General features: G+C 40.5%; 1 protein-coding gene across 1 annotated transcript in view; it reads left to right on the top strand.

The window, feature by feature from the left end:
- The window catches only part of PSMD12 (proteasome 26S subunit, non-ATPase 12), a 30,478-nt gene extending 13,085 nt beyond the window's left edge, over positions 1-17,393 (top strand). The window contains exons 4-11 of the mRNA XM_028087537.1: positions 1,054-1,161; positions 3,945-4,049; positions 7,431-7,580; positions 7,671-7,805; positions 9,335-9,447; positions 10,448-10,622; positions 13,879-13,956; positions 14,927-17,393. Coding sequence (XP_027943338.1) covers positions 1,054-1,161; positions 3,945-4,049; positions 7,431-7,580; positions 7,671-7,805; positions 9,335-9,447; positions 10,448-10,622; positions 13,879-13,956; positions 14,927-15,136 — 1,074 coding nt within the window. The 3' untranslated portion in view covers positions 15,137-17,393. The remainder of the gene's footprint in view (positions 1-1,053; positions 1,162-3,944; positions 4,050-7,430; positions 7,581-7,670; positions 7,806-9,334; positions 9,448-10,447; positions 10,623-13,878; positions 13,957-14,926) is intronic.
- The last annotated feature ends 3,275 nt before the right edge of the window (positions 17,394-20,668 follow it).

Raw genomic sequence — 20,668 nt, 5'->3', positions numbered from 1 at the left:
CATGAGCGGGGGGAGGGGCAAAAGCAGGCTCCCTGAAGAGCAGCAGGGAGCCCAGTGCGGGGCTCGATCCCAGGACCCCGGGATCATGACCTGAGCCGAAGGCAGACGCTTAATGACTGAGCCACCCAGGCACCTCCTATCAGAGACATTTGGGGAAAAAAATTCTTTTTAAGATTTTATTTATTTATTTGACAGAGAGCACAAGCAAGGGGAGAGGTAGAGGGAGAAGCAGGCTTCCCGTGGAGCAGGGAGCCCGACGCGGAGCTCGATCCCAGGACCCTGGGATCATGACCTGAGCCAAAGTCAGTTGCTTAACAGCTGAGCCACCCAGGTGCCCCATGAAGTGTTTTTTTTTTTTTTTTAAGCAAGCTCTACACCCAGCGTGGGGCTTAAACTCACAACCCTGAGATCAAGAGTTTCATGCTCTACCAACTAAGTCAGCCAAGCACTCCTTATGTTTTTTTTGTTTTGTTTTAAGATTCTATTTATTGGGGTGCCTGGGTGGCTCAGTCATTAAGCGTCCACCTTTGGCTCAGGTCATGATCCTGGGGTCCTGGGATTGAGCCCCACATCGGACTTCCTGCTTGGCAGGAAGACTGCTTCTCCCTCTCCCACTCCCCCTGCTTGTGTTCCCTGTCTCACTGCCTCTCTCCCTGTCAAAGTTATTTGACAGTGGAGACTGAGCCACCCAGGCGCCCCGCTCCTTATGTTTTTTTTTTTTTTTTTTAAGATTTTATTTATTTATTTGACAGAGACAGAGACAGCGAGAGGGAACACAAGCAGGGGGAGTGGGAGAGGGAGAAGCAGGCCTCCCGCCGAGCAGGGAGCCCGATGTGGGACTTGATCCCAGGACCCTGGGATCATGACCTGAGCCGAAGGCAGATGCTTAACAACAGAGCCACCCAGGCACCCTCCTTATGTTTTTTAATAGGCATTTCCATTTCTAGAATTGCTTGGGAAGACTAGATTTGAACATAGCTCTTCCATCAATGAAATACTTCCTTTTTAACTGTATGAGGAATGAATCTTACTTATGAATGGTTATTATTATAGGCTGTTGCAAAAATGGTTCAACAGTGCTGTACTTACGTTGAGGAAATCACAGACCTTCCAATCAAACTTCGATTAATTGATACCCTACGAATGGTTACAGAAGGAAAGGTAAGTTTTCCATTGGCGTAACTCACAGTGGAAAGTCCTGTCTTTTCTGTATTCAGAGATTCTTATGTAGACATTATATCAATAGGTATGTATATATTTTTTAAGATGGCAAAAAGATTATCACCTTCATGCAATCATTATCTTTATACATTTCCTTCTAGTATCTTTGCATATATAAATGAATGTATTTTTTTATATATATATATATATATATATATATTTTTTTTTTTTTTTAAAGACTTTATTTTTAAGTAATCTCTGCACCCACCGTGGGGCTCGAACTAATGACCTGGAGATCATGAGTCACATGTTCTTCCGACTGAGCCAGCCAGGCACCCCCAAATGAATATATTTAAATAGTGGCAGTCTTTTTTTTTTGTTTTAAGATTTTATTTATCTATTTGACAGAGAGACGCAGCAAGAGAGGGAACACAGGGGGAGTGGGAGAGGGAGAAGCAGGCTTCCCACTGAGCAGGGAGCCCGATGCGGGGCTCAATCCCAGGACCCTGGGATCCTGACCTGAGCCAAAAGGCTGACGCTTAACGACTGAGCCACCCGAGCACCCTAGTGGCAGTCTTTTTTTTGTTTGTGTGTTTTTTTTGTTTTTTTTTTTGAGAGAGAATGAGAGAGAGAGCACGAGAGGGAAGAGGGTCAGAGGGAGAAGCAGACTCCCCGCTGAGCAGGGAGCCCGATGCGGGACTCGATCCTGGGACTCCAGGATCATGACCTGAGCCGAAGGCAGTCGCCCAACCAACTGAGCCACCCAGGCGCCCCCGAATGGCAGTCTTGATATATCCAGATTTTTCTAGGAATTAGTGATCTTACCCCAAATTTACATGCAGTAACAATGAATCCAACATAAAGCTAATTCTTCACCCCAGCCTAGATCTGCTTGAGAAATCTATGCTTGGGATAGCTAAGGTTTCACTACTATTTAACATAATAGTTTTATTATTTTAATTATTATATTTATTATTATTATAATTATTTAATTATTAATATTTTAACTGCCCGGCTGGCTCTTAGTAGGGCAACTTGACTCTTGATCTTGGAGTTTGAGTTCAAGCCCCATGTTGGGTGTACAGCTTACTTTAAAAAAAAAAAAAAGAAGAATAGCGTAGTCACGGTGTAAGTTTAATTTTCAAAATTTCACTGTCCTGCCAGAATCCATTTGTATTTCTTTTGATCCCTTCTTTCTCCTAATTTCATGTTTCTCTAAAAAGGACAAGTATGAAATGGTGACTGAGGTAAATATATTTTTTTTTCTAGACAGATTTTTGTCATCTGAGGATAAAAACTTAGGTTATATTTATTAGGTCTTTGTCACTTCAGTAAAATTTTTTCAAAGATTTTTATTTTTTTAAGATTTATTTATTTTAGAGAGAGCGTGTGGGGTTGGGGGGGTGGCAAGGAAGAGAGAATCTTGAGCACACTCCCCACCAAATGTGGAGCTCAACATGGGGCTCAGTCTCATGACCCTGAGGTCATGACTTGAGCCAAAATCAAGTCATATGCTCACCCAACTGAGCCACCCAGGCACCCCAAGATTTTATTTTTTTTAAGTAATCTCTACACCCAACATGGGGCTTGAACCTGCAACCCTGAAACACTGTTCTTTACCTCCTCAGAGAGATCCGTCATAAAAATAGTCACGGTGCTGTGTCTTGACTCTTAATTTCGGCTCAGGTCACAATCTCAGAATCATGAGATCCAGCCCCATGTTGGGCTCCGTGCTGACCAGGGGTCTGCTTGAGATTCTCTCTCTCTCCCTCTGTCCCTCCCCGCACCCCACCTCCGCTTGTGCCCGCGCTTTTTCTGAAATAAATAAATCCTTAAAAAAAAAGAAAGAAACACATGGGACGTTTAGGAAAGTGAAAGTAGTTTGTTATTCTTAGAAATTAAGGTTTTGGGGGTGGAGTGGGGAAAGGGGTTGCTGCAGAACAAAGGCTAAAGGGATAAGCAAGCCTAAGCAGCATAAAAATTAGTTCCCTAGATTCCATTAGGCTATAGTTATATTTTTGATGTTTAATTTGTTGGAAATTATAAATCCACTAACATTACTTATATCTGCAAAAAACGCTGATAACTTTAACAAGATCAAATATTTTTATTTTTTTTTTTTAAATAAGCTCTACACCCAATGTGGGTCTTGAACTTATGACCCCAAAATCAAGAGTCACATGCGCTACTGACTGAGCCAGCCAGGCACCCCTCAAATAATTCTTTTAAAGGCACTGTTCTATTTTCTGTACTATTTAATGTAGCTTATGGTTCTGTTATTCATTAAACACAATGATTTCATATTTAGGCTCTTGAGGCAAAGCTACAAAATATGGATTATGTTTCATAGAGACCTTTTCTTAAAAATTATGTGATTGTGGGGTGCCTCGGTGGCTCAGTTGGTCATGTCCAACTCTTGATTTTGACTCAGGCCATGATCTCAGGGTCGTGAGATCGAGCCCTGAGTCAGGCTCATTCAGCAGGGAGTCTGCTCTAGATTCTCTCTCTCCCTCTCCCCCTCCTCCCTGGGCATGCATGCGTGGGCATGTATGTGCTCACGCACACCCTCTCTTTCTGTCTCTGAAATGAATAAATTAAAAAAAATTTCGTGATTGTGAAATGTAAAATATCACACAGCTATATTTGTACATGGAGAATAAGGTGCACAATAACTGCAGGATAAATACTGTTAGGCTTAGTTTGAATAATAGTTCAACTCTATCTTTAAAATGTTAACACATTTCCATGGGAATTTTGATAATATAAATTTCTCATATTTGTAGATTTATGTTGAAATTGAGCGTGCTCGACTGACGAAAACGTTAGCAACTATAAAAGAGCAAAACGGTGACGTGAAAGAGGCCGCCTCCATTTTACAGGAGTTACAGGTAAGGAGTTGTATTTAGAATGTGAAAATCTTTATGTTTAGTCAGCAGTATTTCTTGTGGGAATAGCTTATTTTGACACCTTATCACTTTTTCAAAACTACCAGGACTAAAAGTGAGTACAGGGGAGCGTAAGGTTGATATTCAGGTGTCTGAAAATTATGTAATTAGGGTTCTGACTAACTGCTAAAAAAAGTTTTGAAGAAAAGTTAGAATTGATGCATTAGTCTTGATTTTGTGCTTTTTGAAAATGTTCATTCTCTTTAGAACTTAAATTAGTAATTCAGGTACTATGTATGCCTTAGGGATTTGCTGTTAATCATTAGCTTCATTCTAAATGAATATTTGATTGATGGTCAATTTCTAGGCTAAATTGTTTTAACAAAGAAAAATTGCCTCATAATTTGCCATGTTTCAGGACAAATTTAAGAGAGATCTTAAAATGAGACATCAATGGACTAAGAAATCTGAGAAAAGCCATAGACGCACTCACTCAAAATTTTCCTTATAATTTTGGTCCATCAAGTTTTCCACATTAAGTTAAATTGCTTCAGCCATGTGCCATTTTAGCTAAAGGAAGGGAAAAAATAACACTGAGGGGATCTTGTGTGCTATGCATTGTTTTTATTGTTTTTTTTTAACCATGTCCTGTGTTCTCTATACATTTTATCTTCTTCAGTGTTCATATACAATACTATTTTTATCCCCATTTTTCTGCCAAGGAAACCCAAACTCAAAGGGATTAAGTAATGTGCCTAATAAGTCATTGCCAAGAAGTGGTGGAGTTCAGATTCATACTAGTTGTGTTTGGCTTCAGACTTCTTTTCTTCTTTTTAATTAAAAGACTTTATTTTTTAGAGCAGTTTTAGGTTCACAACAAAGTTGAGCGGCAAGTACAGAAAGAGTTCCCATGTGCCGCCTGATGCCCTCCCCCTGCAACACGCACACATATGCACAACTTCCTGTTCTACCAACATCTCCCACCAGAGTGGTACATTAGTTAGGGTTGATGAACCTACATCGACATGTGGTCACCTGAAGTCTATAGTTTGCATTAAGTTTCACTCTTCGTATCGTATGTTCTGCAGATTTTGAGAAATGCATAATGATCTGTGTTCATCAACGTAGTATCGTATAAAATAATTTCACTGCCCTAAAAATTCTCTGTGGTCTGCCTGTTCCTCTCTCCTCCCCGTCCCAACCCCTGGCAACTGCTGATCTTTCTACTGTCTCCATAGCTTTGCCTTCAAACTCTGTTTTCAACCAGGAGGATTGTGTGCCTCGTGATTCAACATCCTCTGAAATATTCTTGCCAAAAAAAAATTCACCTCAGTTATATAAAGCTTCTAGGTTTAACTACCAGTTTACAGGATATACTAGGGACAGAGGAGCCTATTAAATGATACCACAGGGATGCAATCAGCATAATTTAGACTCTAGGAAACTATAGGATGATTGGCTTGATTTTGTCAACAAATAAATGGCAAGAAAAAAAGAGCCATAAGAAACTGCTCTACCAGCTGCAAAGTATGAGCCTTATTTCGGTTCTGATTTAATTAAAATAAATAAGATAGATATTGGGGACTGACTGGGTATTTGGTGATATAAGGAATTTTTAGATAACTTTTCAAAGTTTATCTTTTAGAGACATATTGAAATATATGACACGTTGTCTGAAATTTGCTTCAAAGTAATTGACACATGGAGAGTGGGTGAAGATACATAAATGAAACATTGATGGCTCATTGTATAGGTTTTATTTTCCTTAACAAAAAATTACAAAGATCATGAAATAAAAACTTTTTTCAGGCCTAATAATAGTAATGAAATAGCTTTACTTCAGTCCACTTTACCATTCTACGTTTTATAAATTCATTTGCAGTATGTCTATGCCAAATATTAAATTAAAAATGTTTTTCATAGTGGGGCGCCTGGGTGGCTCAGTCGTTAAGCGTCTGCCTTGGCTCAGGTCATGATCCGAGGGTCCTGGGATCGAGCCCTGCATCGGGCTCCCTGCTTGGCCGGAAGCCTGCTTCTCCCTCTCCCACTCCCCCTGCTTGTGTTCCCTCTCTCGCTGTGTCTCTCTCTGTCAAATAAATAAATAAAATCTTAAAAAAAAAGTTTTTCATAGTATTTGTCATAATTGATTTTCTATATTGTATGTGTTGTATATTTACTGTAAAGCTACATTCTATATCTGTTAGGAGTCATACCAGCCTTGTTATCTGAACTTTAAAAAGACAAGCACCTCTTTCTTCTGTAATTTTTTGTTAATATAAATAGAAAGCCTGCAGGGCGCCTGGGTGGCTCAGTTGGTTAAGCGACTGCCTTCAGCTCAGGTCATGATCCTGGAGTCCCAGGATCGAGTCCCACATTGGGCTCCTTGCCCAGCGGGGAGTCTGCTTCTCCCTCTGACCCTCTTCCCTCTCGTGCTCTCTCTCTCTCATTCTCTCTCTCAAATAAATAAAATCTTTAAAAAAAAAAAAAAAGCCTGCAAGTGACATCTTTTTTCGTGTTTAGAATTGTAATTTCTGGGGCGCCTGGGTGGCTCGGTCGGTTAAGCGTCTGCTCCGGCTCATGTCAGGATCCCAGGGTCCTGGGGTCGCACCCCGCGTCAGCTCCCTGCTCAGGGGGGAGTCTGCTCCTCCTCCTCACTCTGACTCTCTCCCTGGCTTGTGCTATTTCTCTTTCTCTCAAATAAATATTTAAAAAAAATGAATGAACTATTGATATACATAACAACTTAAATGAATCTACTGAGTGAACAAAAGATAGTCTCAAGAGATTACATTCTGTGTTTGACATTCTTGAAAAGACGTGTCTGTAGTGATGGAGAACAGATCATTCTGAGTCGGGGAAGTATGTGACTGAAGGGGCAAATGAGGGAGTTTGTTCTGGGGTGATAGAACTATTCTGTATCTTGATTGTGATGACACAAGTCTGTACATATGTTAAAATTCACAGAACTTTTTTTTTTAAAGATTTTATTTATTTTTTGACAGAGAGTGTACAAGCAGGGGAACCAGCAGGCAGAAGGAGAGGGAGAAGCAGGCTCCTCGCTGAGCAGGGAGCCCGATGTGGGGCTGGATCCCAGGACGCTGGGATCATGACCCGAGCTGAAGGCAGATGCTTAACCATCTGAGCCACCCAGGCACCCCTAAAATTCACAGAACTTTTTATGCCAGAACAAAAAAATATCGACTTTCCTATATAATTTTTTTAATTGTAATTTCCTGGAGGAAACTACCTTTCTATATCATCAGCACTCTCCCAGTGTGCGAGAAGGTTCTTATTATTTGACAAGTGTGAATATTTTCATACATTTAATTTTGCAATTTTTAGAAATTACCAAGTATAAATTTATTTGGGGTCTTACTTTGCTAGGTGGAAACCTACGGGTCAATGGAAAAGAAGGAGAGAGTGGAGTTTATCTTGGAGCAAATGAGGCTCTGCCTAGCTGTGAAGGATTACATTCGTACACAAATCATCAGCAAGAAAATTAACACCAAATTTTTCCAGGAAGAAAATACAGAGGTAAGCATGTTTCTTACTGCAAGTTTACTTTAGAAGTGTTTGGAAAAAACCCATAAGCCCCAATTTATTTTATCAACTTTTTTTTTTCAGAAATTAAAATTGAAATATTATAACTTAATGATTCAGCTGGATCAACATGAGGGATCTTATTTGTCTATTTGTAAGCACTACAGAGCAATATATGATACTCCCTGTATACAGGCAGAAAGTGAAAAGTGGCAACAGGTGAGAATATATTCTTATACTTGACATTGATACTTACTAGGAAGAATTTGCATTTTTTATTTTGAAATGATTTTAACTTCAGTAATTATATGTGGTTGTGTGGTGCTGCTTTCTGTTCAGTGTGTTGATAATTCAGTTTATCTTTACTGATTCAAATGAATTGTGACAATATTCTAAATTATCACTTTTGAAGAATGTAGCCTTACTGTTTAAAAGTGGGGCATGTGGGCAGCTCAGTCGGGTAAGTAGTCCTACTCTTGATTTCGGCTCAGGTCATGATTTCAGGGTCGTGAGATCAAGCCCCACAATCAGGCTCTGCACTCAGCTTGGGATCTGCTTGAGATTCTTTCTCTCCCTCTTCCCCTCCCCCAACTCCTGTGCTTGCGCACAGGCGAGCATGCTCTAAATAAATAATAAATAGATAAATAAAATCTTTTAAAAATAGGGACACCTGGGTGGCTCAGTCAGTTAAGCCATCTCCCTTTGTCTCAGGTCATGATTCGGGGGGCCCTGGGATTGAGCCCCGTGTCAGACTCCTTGCTCAATGGGGTGCCTGCTTCTCCCTCTCCCTCTGCTGCTCCCCCTGCTTGTACTCTCTCTGTCACATAAATAAATTTAAAAAAAAAAAACTTCTTTTAAATATATTTTTTTAAGATTTTATTTATTTGAGGGAGAGAACACAAGCAGGGGAAGGGGCAGAGGGAGGAGCAGACTCCCTGCTGAGCAGGGAGCCTGATGTGGGGCTCAATCCCAGGACCCTGGGATCATGACCCGAGCCAAAGGCAGATGCTTAACCGACTGAGCCAGCCAGGCGCCCCCCCCCCCCAAAAATCTTAAATATGTATAGCAGGAGTGCCTGGCTGGCTCAATCGGTAGAGCATGCGACGCTTGATCCTTGGGGTCATGAGTTTTCAAGCCCCATGTTGGGTGTAGAGAATGAATGAATGAATGAATGATGCTTGGGTGGCTCAGTCAGTTAGGCATCTGCCTTTGGGTCAGGTCATGATCCCAGGGTCCTGGGATCGAGTCCCCCATCGGGCTCCTTGCTCAGCAGGGAGCCTGCTGCTCCCCCTGCTTGTGCTCTCTCTGACAAATAAATAAAATCTTTAAAAATAAATAAATAAAATATGTATAGCAGGTCACTTGCTACAAAGGTTATAGGTAAAAGACCTAGTATTATTTTGGAAAATTATTTCACAAAAAAACTGTTTCAGATGGTTTATATGTATATTCTGTGTTTATACTAACTTGTTACAAGAACTTTTTCCTTATATATCTGGCACCAAAAAATGTCAGCCCAGGTAGTAATTCAAGTTAGCAAAGATTTACTGCAATTGTTCCGGAGAAATTTAATGTGACAGGAAGCCACTGTAAAGGGCAGCTTGGTGTGGTATGCTTAGTCCCTAAGACTTGAGTATAATATCAGACATGAATATAGACAATTCTCCCATGATTTTTTAGTTGCTGCCAGAGTTTCCACTTTGTTTCTAAGCTTGTTTATAATCGATTGTGTTATACAACACTTTTAGGCTCTGAAAAGTGTCGTCCTCTATGTGATTTTGGCTCCTTTTGACAACGAACAGTCAGATTTGGTTCACCGAATAAGTGGTGACAAGAAGTTAGAAGAAATTCCTAAATACAAGTAAGTACTTTTTTAGCTAGTGTAGTGTACATCTCAGCAGAAACACCATTTTGAAAGAAAATAGGTTAACCTAAGTGTCCACCTGCGTAATTTGGTTGCTGATAGATTGTATTGGTGAATAAAACTAGAGTTCATAGAGTAGTGAAATGTTTTTTTCACGCTGCATTAGAAATTAATGAGGTTAGGGTGCCTGGGTGGCTCAGTTGGTTAAGCGACTGCCTTCGGCTCAGGTCATGATCCTAGAGTCCCAGGATCGAGTCCCACATCGGGCTCCCTGCTCAGCAGGAGTCTGCTTCTCCCTCTAACCTTCTTCCCTCTCATGCTCTCTATCTCTCATTCTCTCTCTCTCAAATAAATAAATAAAATCTTAAAAAAAAAAAAAAAGAAATTAATGAGGTTATAACACACTTCATTCCAAACCACTTATCATGGGGCGTCTGGGTGGCTCAGTTAAGCATCCAGCTCTTGGTCTCAGCTCAGGTCTTGATCTTGGGGTTGTGAGTTTGGGCTTCATGTCGGGCTCCATGCTGGGTGTGGAGCCTACTTTAAAAAATAAATAAGCCATTTATCAAATAGAAGTTGCATTTCAAGCTCACTTTAGCAGCTTTTGGTTAACTAACCGTGTGATAAAGTTTAGTCTTAGTAGTTTGGGGCTTTGTGATTTTCAGAAGTATACACTTCCTAAGCAGAGTGGGCTTTTATTTATTAAAAGCTGTTTTTCTTTTATCTGTCTCATTGGTAAGTTTACATTAATTATTCCAGAGACTGGAAAATACATTGCAGGAGGGAGCAGAATGTTAAGTAGGGGAATGCTCCATTCAGAATTAGTGTGGAAAAAATGGTAGTAAAGTAGGTAAAATAAATAATGATCAACTTATGTTTTGTTCTACAAATAAAAATTTGTAAGTACAGTCTTTGTCGATATTTGAACATTTGCTGTTATAGTACTTGAAACTTAATTTTTACAGATTTGGAATATTAAGTTTTATACAATTTACAGGGATCTTTTAAAGCTTTTTACCACAATGGAGCTGATGCGTTGGTCCACACTTGTTGAAGACTATGGAATGGAATTAAGAAAAGGGTCTCTTGAGAGTCCGGCAACTGATGTTTTTGGTTCTACAGAGGAAGGTGAAAGAAGGTGGAAAGACTTGAAGAACCGAGTTGTTGAACATGTAAGAATCTGGCATGATAGAGATGCCAATCTGAAAGTAAACTTTGGCAAATTTGAGTATAAACTTTTATTTTTCAAGTTTGATAGTCAAATATGGTTTTTTTGGAGGTTATGTCTTTAATTCTTTGCTTTAGGGTTTTTGTTTTTTGGGGTTTTTTGCTATGCCCAATGTAGTAGTGATGTAAATTTGTTGTTCGAATGTCTGTTGTGTATTTCCAAAACCATATCCAGTTTATCTTCTCCCTCTTATTTCCCCCTGCCCTATTCCCCATTTTTGGCTTTTCAGAAAAAGAAAACAAAACGCCTGTGTTTTAGCATGCTTATTTTGAGGGGACCTCTCAAGAATTCAAAATTTTATTTTTTTTTTTTTAAAGATTTTATTTATTTATTTGTTTATTTGAGAGAGAGAATGAGAGAGAGAGAGAGCGCATGAGAGGGGGTAAGGTCAGAGGGAGAAGCAGACTCCCCGCTGAGCAGGGAGCCCGATGTGGGACTCGATCCCGGTACTCCGGGATCATGACCTGAGCCGAAGGCAGTCGCTGAACCAACTGAGCCACCCAGGCGCCCAAGAATTCAAAATTTTAGAGGCACCTGGCTGGCTCAGTCAGTAAAGCATGTGACTCTTGATCTTGGGGTTGTAGTTTGAGCCTCACATTGGGTATAGAGATTACTTAAAAATCTTAAAAAGGGGCGCCTGGGTGGCTCAGTCGTTAAGCATCTACCTTCGGCTCAGGTCCTGATCCCAGGGTCCTGGGATCAAGCCCTGCATGGGGCTCCCCGCTCCGCGGGAAGCCTGCTTCTCCCTCTCCCACTCCCCTTGCTCGTGTTCCCTGTCCCGCTGTGTCTCTCTGTCAAATAAATAAAATCTTAAAAAATAATAATAATCCAAAATTTTATAGCATATAAACCAGAAAGAATTTCTTAAGAATGTGGGGGATGGTTGTGGGTGAAAGGCGTTCTTTCTGATACTTGCTTGATAGTTTTGGGAATGGGTAACAAGTCTTAAACCTGATCTTTGATCTTCTTGGCGTCACTATAAATTGAATTATCTCAGCATTCATTCACATAACAAACATTTATTGTGAGCCTTCTAGGTGCCAGACAGTGTACAAAGTTGCTGGGACACGTGGCAAAGTAAGACATGGTCCCTACCTTCAGACAGCTTAAAAATAAGTCATAGGGAAAGATGCATTTATAAATAAAAGTATTCTAGATATTAGGGCACAAATAGATATCACGTGGAGTGGAGCATAAGTAGAGAGTTGATTGGTTCTACCTGAAAGGGGCCTCCTGGCTGGCCCAGTTGGTGGAGCATGCAACTCTTCATCTCGGGGTTGTGAGTCCAAGCCCTATGTATGTTGGATGTGGAGATTACTTAAAAATAAAATCTTAAAAAAAAAAAATAAGAGAAAGGTCAGGCTAGATGTACAGTAATTGACCCAGGAGGTAAGATTTGTAAGAAGGGTACCCGGTGAGCAGACAGAGCGGATGGTCTGGCAGGGACGCGGAGACACGCCAGCAGGGAACGGAAGCGCCTCCAGGAACAGGGCTCAGTGAGGAAGAAAGTCGGAGATAGGGAAAGGGCCTGGAGCTTAACGAAATTTATATACTGCAGTAGTGGAAACCTTGACCTGAGAGGACAGTGACGAGGCTTGTATCTTACAAAGACCCCTCTGGCAGTAAGCGTGGAGGATGGATTTTGGGGAGAGAGAGGAATAGAGTTGAGAAGACTTCTGAGTGAACACCCCTTGTGGGTGTCCGTCAAGGCAGTAGCAGAGGGATTGAAGAATGGATAGGGTGGAATTATTTTAAGAAAGAAAATCAATAGAATTTGGTCGCTGATTACATTTAAGGGATGAAGGAAAAGGGGTCTAGAATGATTGTCCTTCTTCCTAAGAAGTTGGTGTGGCCATGGACCCTAATAGAGGCGGGAGGAGGGACAGCTTCTTCAAAGATCAGTTCATTTTCTCTCCCCACTGGTCCCCATTCTTCCTATGAATGCTGTTGTTTTGTTAATAACATAGAGAATAATAAAGGGAGGAACAGTGGCTCAGTTAAGCGTCCCACTCTTGATTTTGGCTCAGGTCATGATCGCAGGGTTGTGGGTTCGAGGCCCACTTCGGGCTCCAAGCTCAACAGGGAGTCTGATTGAAATTCTCCCTCTCCCTCCATCCTTACCCCCACCCCCACACTCTCTCTCTAAAATAAATTAATCCTTTTTTAAAAAGAATAATAAAGGGAACTGTTCCCAGTGAAAAGGAAATTTAATTTCAGTTTACCTTTAAGTAGTTATAATGATGAAAATGTGGTATCTTAAGATGCTGTCAATCATATTTTGAATCTGAGCCTTTGTGTCATAATTATTAAAGTTTAACTTTAGATTCTAAAGTTCAGCAAAAACCTTTTAGTACAGTTACAGTTTTTTTTTAAGGTTTTATTTATTTATTAGAGAGAGAGCTAGTGCACACAGGCAGAGGGAGAATTGAACCTGAGCTAAAGGCAGACACTTAACCCACTGAGCCACCCAGGTGTCCCAGTACAGTTACAGTTTTTAACCACTATTTTAGTTAAGATAAGCCTACGTCTTGACTATATATATTTTTTTCCATAAGATTCTATGTATCTGAAAGAGCGTGAGAATGAGTGGGGGTGGGTGGGCAGAGGGAGAAGCGGACTCTCCGCTGATCAGGGAACCTGATGCAGGGCTGATCCCAGGCCCCTGGGATCATGACCTTAGCCAAAGGCAGATGCTTAACCGACTGAGCCACTCAGGTGCCCTTGACTATATATACTTAAAAAGAGTTGTGGGGCGCCTGGGTGGCTCAGTTGGTTAAGCGACTGCCTTCGGCTCAGGTCATGATCCTGGAGTCCTGGGATCGAGTCCCGCATCGGGCTCCCTGCTCAGCGGGGAGTCTGCTTCTCCCTCTGACCCTCACCCCTCTCGTTCTCTCTCTGTCATTCTCTCTCTCTCAAAAATAAACAAAATTTAAAAAAAAAAAGAGTTGTGGAAAGTATTCAGAATAAGTTACAAATAACTGCAGAAACCAAAATATCTAAATTTTGCTTTGTTACTGAAGTTTAGAACCAGTTTCACTCCAGTGGTGGGCTATAGAGAAAAGCTCTGAATCTGACATTTTAACTAAACCTATTTGGATATGAAAAAAATAAAATAGACCTATTTGGATATGAAAACAAATGGGTTTTTAGCCTTACTGATGACTGTTGTATGTCCTTCATGCCCTCTGTCCTCTCCCCAGAATATTAGAATAATGGCCAAGTATTACACGAGGATAACAATGCAGAGGATGGCTCAGCTTCTCGACCTGTCTGTCGATGTAAGTAGTTGGAGTTGTTTGTAGCCAGTCACTTTGAATATCAGCTGACTTGTAAAAATTGAATGAGAAAACCAGTTTTGTTTTATTATTTAATTTTAAGTTTGGGTGACAGAGTTTCTCCAGGCTATCTTGAATACCAAAAAATACCTTAAATAACAAGTTTATAGTTACATTAATATTATGTGTCCTAGTTAAAATCTTCACTTCAGTACGGTAGTTTTACATCGATTCATCTGCAGTGCAGGGTATATATTTCTATAATGAATACGTCTAGGTTCCCAGAAATGAGCCATAGAAAATGGGAGAGAGACTTGACTGCATTTCCCTTGCAGAGAGAGGTCAGGTCCTGTTAGAGGAGCAGGTATGCGTTCCTGTTGGTGACATGTATACCACCACAGAGGCCGGGGTCAAGTGAGGTAATCCAGAAGCCATTTCTATCACCAGACAGAGTTTTTCGGGTTAGCTAAAAAAGAAGAATCACGGATGTTAGAGGTCGAAGGTTTGATCCTTGGTTGGCGCGTTAGCTACTTAACATTTCTGGACAAGGGTACCAGCGTCCTTAGAAGTAGAGTGTCTTGTTCTTGACTAGGTAGTCACCAGTGGCAGAGCATATATGGTAACCCAGCATTTCTGGAAACATTATCTGTATAATGGTTAGGGGGAAACATTGTAGACCAAGAGTGTGGACCAAATTGCCATTGGCAGCAGGCTGGCTGTCTGCAGTTATCAACAGTGTTGAGTTTGCACGGAGGCTGATTCAGACTCCACCCTGATATGGGTAGACTCGTAGTCTGTTCATTCCTAGACTCACAGTAGAATGGTATGTTATTACGGGAAGTTAACAGTTGCTAACTAGAACAGTGAATTTTAGTCCTGCATTTTCTTAGGTAAAGAGTTTAGAAAATACTTTCCTTAAAGTTTATTGTCTGTAATTATCCTGTCTTAATCCAATTGCCTTTCTCTCTTGCAGGAGTCAGAAGCTTTTCTTTCAAATCTAGTAGTTAACAAGACCATCTTTGCTAAAGTAGACAGGTTGGCAGGAATTATCAACTTCCAGAGACCCAAGGATCCAAATAATTTATTAAATGACTGGTCTCAGAAACTGAACTCACTGATGTCTCTAGTTAACAAAACTACACACCTCATAGCCAAAGAGGAGATGATACATAATCTACAATAAGGGTCTCAGCGCCCCTAATGCTTTTAGAAAAGAGTTAAAATTGGAAGTCATAAAAAAAAAAAAAAGACTGTTATGGTGTAAATGTTGGGTTTGTTTGTTTGTGTTTTCTATATTCTCAGCTCCTTTGTCTAAAATTTAAAAGATAGTGAATATGTTTAAGGCCCCTTTTGACCTTTCAGCTCCCTGATTTTATCGTCAACTTTGCATTTGCAATTGGTGCAAAAAAAAAAATACATTTCTATTGTCTACATACTCAAAAAATTGTGTCATAACTTACCCAAATGTGTTTTTCTGTCATTTGAAAACTTTTTAGCTGTTATTTGTTCTCATTCAGCTAACAACCATAATTATAATAATAAACGTATATGCACATTGACTTTCTATACTTACCTGTGTTTCTGAACATTTTGTGGGATAGTGATTTAAGTATTTTTTAAATAAAAGAAATTCTGTTGTAAAGCTATCAATTTGATAGAATTTAAAAAACAACATAGGACATATAAGAACATTTGAGATAGAGTTGTGATTTGTGAAGAATTTGTATTTTAGCATTGAGTGTATGTAGAGTGATCTGGTAGGCTGAAAACATACACGTGTTTTTTTTTCCCCTTGAGTCAGACTAGTTTCAGTCACAGTAGCTTGATTATTTTCATTCCCTTTCTCTGACTTGACCAGTTGTTGAACAAAATCAAGTGACATTGTATTGACATAGTTTAACACACAAAGTCATTTTTATAAGATTTCTTTGTGACTTTCACTTAAAGGTCTAATTACATCGTTAATGTTCCAAATTCATTATCTCCTTATAGGAACTTTAGTTCCATTATATGAACACTGGATTACTACCTAAAATGCTTTAAAAAATGACAACAAAAAAGACTCAGCCACCCTCTTAGCAAATGGCATAGTATTGACTTTTTTTTTTTTTACAGAAGTTAACAAAAGTAGTTTTACTCTCAAAAGAAACATCTGAAATCAATTAATAGCAAATTTTGGAAGTTTTTTAAAATTTGATATATTTCAGGGAAAACTGAAGATTGAAACAATGTTAGAAGCTTATTTAAAATGATGTTGAAACAAAGAAAGTATGAGGTATACTTTTTTAAAAACCCAAATGAAGGTAGTGGGGGAAAAAGACATTCTGGAAATAGCATTTTTTGTAATTCATTTTCATTTAATGGTCACTAAATTGTCCTCTGTGGTCCCAGGGCTGGGGACATTTGTGGGGTCTCTGCTATTTATGCTGAGTCATTGTGAGTAATAACCTAGTATTAAATCTAATTCTATTCTTTGGAAATTTAATGTATTGGTCACATTAATAACAAACATCTGCTACCACTTATCTTTAAAAATCTAACCAAAAATATGGCAAGGAACACCAGAAGTTCACACTAGCAGTAGGAATATGCTTTATATTTTCTTCTGCATGAAAAGGATAGAAAAAAATGATGTTGTATTGTTAATTTGTAAATCAAGTTGGAGCTAATTTGAATCTAGCTTCTCATTAACTCACTAACTCATTACCCTTGTACTTGCCAAACCTAGGCTATTTGGCCAAATACTTGGTTGTTATAAAGATCTCAAATGGTCCTCTTCTTTGGTCTTTATATTTAACATGCTTGCCCTCAAACTAAGCTCTTTGTGTGTTCTGATTTGGTGCCGTTTGTTACTGTCCCAGTAACTAAATCCCGTTTGATTTAACTGCTCATCCAGTTCTTGTTTTTTTTCGTCTCCAAGCAAACTTAAATTTCTTAGTGTTACAAAGAAGAATCCATTAACACAGGGCAGTAAAATATTTGAGGTGTTCAGAACCCCAAATCCCGGCTTCCATTTCAGACCTACAGCTGCCTATTTGTGAAAAGGATAGAACCACTTTGTTTTAAATATGGAAAAGATAATACTTGACTCCTTTTCATTTTCATTAGGTTACTAACTAGCAGAGACGTGATAAGCCACTGTTTTTTGTTTTCATTTTTTAAATGAGATGGTTTTTGCCCTTTTATTTTTATATAATTTGTTTTTATTTTAGAGTTCACTAGCTATTTCTGTAATTATCCTCAATTTCCATATGCTCACTGAATCATTGAAAAACTAATCTTTAAAATTCATACTGTTTCCTTCTATCTCCTCTAAGTGTTACATGTGTGATACAAGTACATATTTTACATTGTTTTTGGCTCCTGGATAGAGCTGCAATAAAAGCACTATTTGTGGGTGTGTAAAAACTTAAAGAATAAACTCATACTTGTAAAGATCACTTCTTTTTTCAATTCTTTTGCTGTTTAAAACAAAAAGCCAGGGGCACCTGGGTGGCTCAGTCGGTTAAGCGACTGCCTTCGGCTTGGGTTGTGATCCCAGGCTCATGGGATCAAGCCCCACGTCTGGCTCCCTGCTCAGCAGAGAGCCTGCTTCTCCCTCTGCCTGCCACTCTGCCTGCCTGTGCTCTCTCTGTCGAAGAAATAAATAAAATCTTTAAAAAAAAAAAAAAAACCATAGGTTTTTCATTCTTTCAAAATCAGGTTCTCTCCATAAACCTGTTTTTCAAGCGGTGGGAAAACACTGTGCATGTTTGTTTCAAAAGCCAACTGGTTGGCTTTTTTCCACCTGGGTTCTTTCTGGTCTGGGTTTGGTGACAAGCCATGCCTTCCTGTGCTCCCGACCCATGGTTCTCCCATGTAGCATGTCAGACTCACCGGCAGGGCACACTGTGACAGATGGTTGGGCCCCACCCCCAGAGTTTCTGATCCAGGAGGTCTGGGTAGGGCCCAGGAATGTTCATTTCTAGCAAGTCCTCAGGGGTTGCAGATGCTGAAAGAACTGAGTGGACATGAACATCAGTACAGTGAGGATTATGCTCCAGCAAGATGCTTATTCTGTGCGGGTTGTTTCCAAGTCTAGTGATCTGAGGTCTGGTTTTAGCTTGCTCGCTGACATGTAGAGAAAGGTTCTTGCTTTCTGAGTGGATGGAAAGCAATGTCCTCAATATTTACCATGTTGAAAGAATTGAAGATTTGGAAAGTCTCATTATCTTGCTATCTTTCTCGGTGAGATTGGGAACCACGTTTATCTCAGTATCCATCTTTTCTGTTACATAGTAGAAATTTAAACGCTGACTGAGTTAAATTGTTTCTTAATTAATTTTTTTAAATCCTAAAAAAAAAAAATCCTTATACCTTCCTGGGATTTTGTTTTGATCCTCACATCCAACTTTATATTGCCCTGTAAAGGTACAAGTCAGTGGCATTAATTACATTCACAGTGTACAACCATCACTAATACCTATTTCCAAAACTTTTTTCAATTGTTAAAAAAATTTTTTTGCCTAAGTTCTACACCCAATGTGGGGCTCAAACAATCCCAAGATCAAGAGTCACACACTTGGGGCGCCTGGGTGGCTCAGTCGGTTAAGCATTTGCCTTCAGCTCGGGTCATGATCCCAGGGCCCTGGGATCGAGCCCTGCATCGGGCTCCCTGCTCAGTGGGAAGCCTGCTTCTCCCTCTGCTTCTCCCCACCGCTCCTCTCTCTCTCCCTCCCTCCCTCTCTCTCTCTCTCTCTCTCTCTCTCTCTCTCTCAGGTTAAAAAAAAAAAAGTCATGCTTTACTGACTCTGCCAACCTGGCACCCCTATTTCCAAAATGTTACCCCAGCCAGAAGCTCGATTAACCATTAGGCAGGAATTCCCCACCCCCCCTTTCCCTAGTCGCTTGGTAGCTCCTAATCTATGTTTCTATGAATTTGCCTGCACAAGATACTTCACACAAGTGGAGTCACACAATATTTGTCTTCTGTCTGGCTTATTTCGTGTAGCATAATGTTTTCAAGGTTCATCTATGTAGCACGTGTCAGAACTTTGTTTCTTTTATGGCTGAATAGCATTCCACTGTATGGATATACCACATTGTGTTCATCTGTTGACGCTGACTTGGGGTTCCACCCTTCCCCTCTTGTGACTGGTACTGCTGTGAATGTGGGTGTACGAGTGTCTGAAGTCGTTTTCAATTCTTTCAGGTATATCTGCATATTGGCTTTTAAAAAAAGGATTTTGGGGCGCCTGGGTGGCTCAGTCATTAGGTGTCTGCCTTCGGCTCAGGTCAGGATCCCAGGGTCCTGGGATCAAGCCCTGCATCGGGCTCCCTGCTCAGCGGGAAGCCTGCTTCTCCCTCTCCCACTCCCTCTGCTTGTGTTCCCTCTCTCGCTGTCTCTCTCTGTCAGACAAAATCATAAAAAATAAAAAGATTTAGAGGAAATTAACGATTGTGCAGAGTACTTTTCACTCAGTTTGCACATATTCTTTTATTTATTTTTTAGAAATTTTTGTTTTTAGTAATCTACACCCAATGTGGTGCTCAAACTCATAACCCTGAGATACAAGAGTTGCATGCTCTAATGACTGAGCCAGCCCGGCACCCCAAAGATTATTTTTTTATTTTTATTATATATATATTTTTCAATTATTTATTTTAGTGTGTGAGTGGGGGAAGAGGGAGAGGGAGAGAGAATCCTCAAGCAGACTCCCCACTGGGCATGGAGCCCAACACAGGACTCGATCCTAGGTCCCTAAGATCATGACCTGAGCCCAAATCAAGAGTCAGACGCTCAAACGACAGAGCCACCCAGGCGCCCCAAAAGATTTTTATTTTCAAGTAATCTCTATATCCGGGGCACCTGAGTCGCTCAGGTGGTTAAGCATCTGCCTTCGGCTCAGGTCATGATCCCAGGGTCCTGGGATCGAGTCCCGCATCGGGCTCCCTGCTCCGTGGAAAGCCTGCTTCTCCCTCTGCCCCTGCCTCTCTCTCTCTCTCTGACTCTCATGAATAAATAAATAAAACATTTTAAAAAAAGTAATCTCTACACCCAACGTGGGGCTTGAACTCATCACCCTGAGATCGAGTCTTACACTCCACTGATTGAGCCAGCCAGGTGCCCCTCCTGCACATTAGCTTTTTTTTTTTTTTTTTAAGATTTTATTTGACAGAGAGAGACACAGCGAAAGAGGGAACACAAGCAGGGGGAGTGGGAGAGGGAGAAGCAGGCCCCACACAGAGCAGGGAGCCCGAAGCGGGGCTTGATCCCAGGACCCCAGGATCACGACACGAACCGAAGGCAGACGCTTAACGACTGAGTCACCCGGGCACCCCTGCACATTAGCTTTTAAAACCAAAAGAATATTGGGCGCCTGGGTGGCTCAGTTGGTTAAGCGACTGCCTTCGGCTCAGGTCATAATCCTGGACTCCCGGGATCGAGTCCTGCATCGGGCTCCCTGCTCGGCAGGGAGCCTGCTTCTCCCTCTCACCCTCTTCCCTCTCGTGCTATCTCTCATTCTCTCTCTCTCAAATAAATAAAATCTTTAAAAAAACAAAAACAACCCAGAAAAGAATATTTATGTGCAAAGGAATGACATGGAAGGCCAGAGAGGAACCAATTCCTGGCAAAGCTGTTGCTATGTTAAATCTTACCCCATTCACCATAAAGACAAATTCTGCAAGAGTTCTTGTTCTCTTGCACCTACTGTCAGGAGGGGACGAGTCACTT

This window comes from Eumetopias jubatus, unplaced genomic scaffold, assembly GCF_037043125.1.
Source record: "Eumetopias jubatus isolate StellerSeaLion01/CBP00866 unplaced genomic scaffold, mEumJub1_p1.0 scaffold_10, whole genome shotgun sequence".
NCBI classification, from domain to species: Eukaryota; Metazoa; Chordata; class Mammalia; order Carnivora; family Otariidae; genus Eumetopias; species Eumetopias jubatus.
The sequence above is the reverse complement of the archived record's forward strand: the minus strand, read 5'-3'. Positions and strand labels throughout refer to the sequence as shown.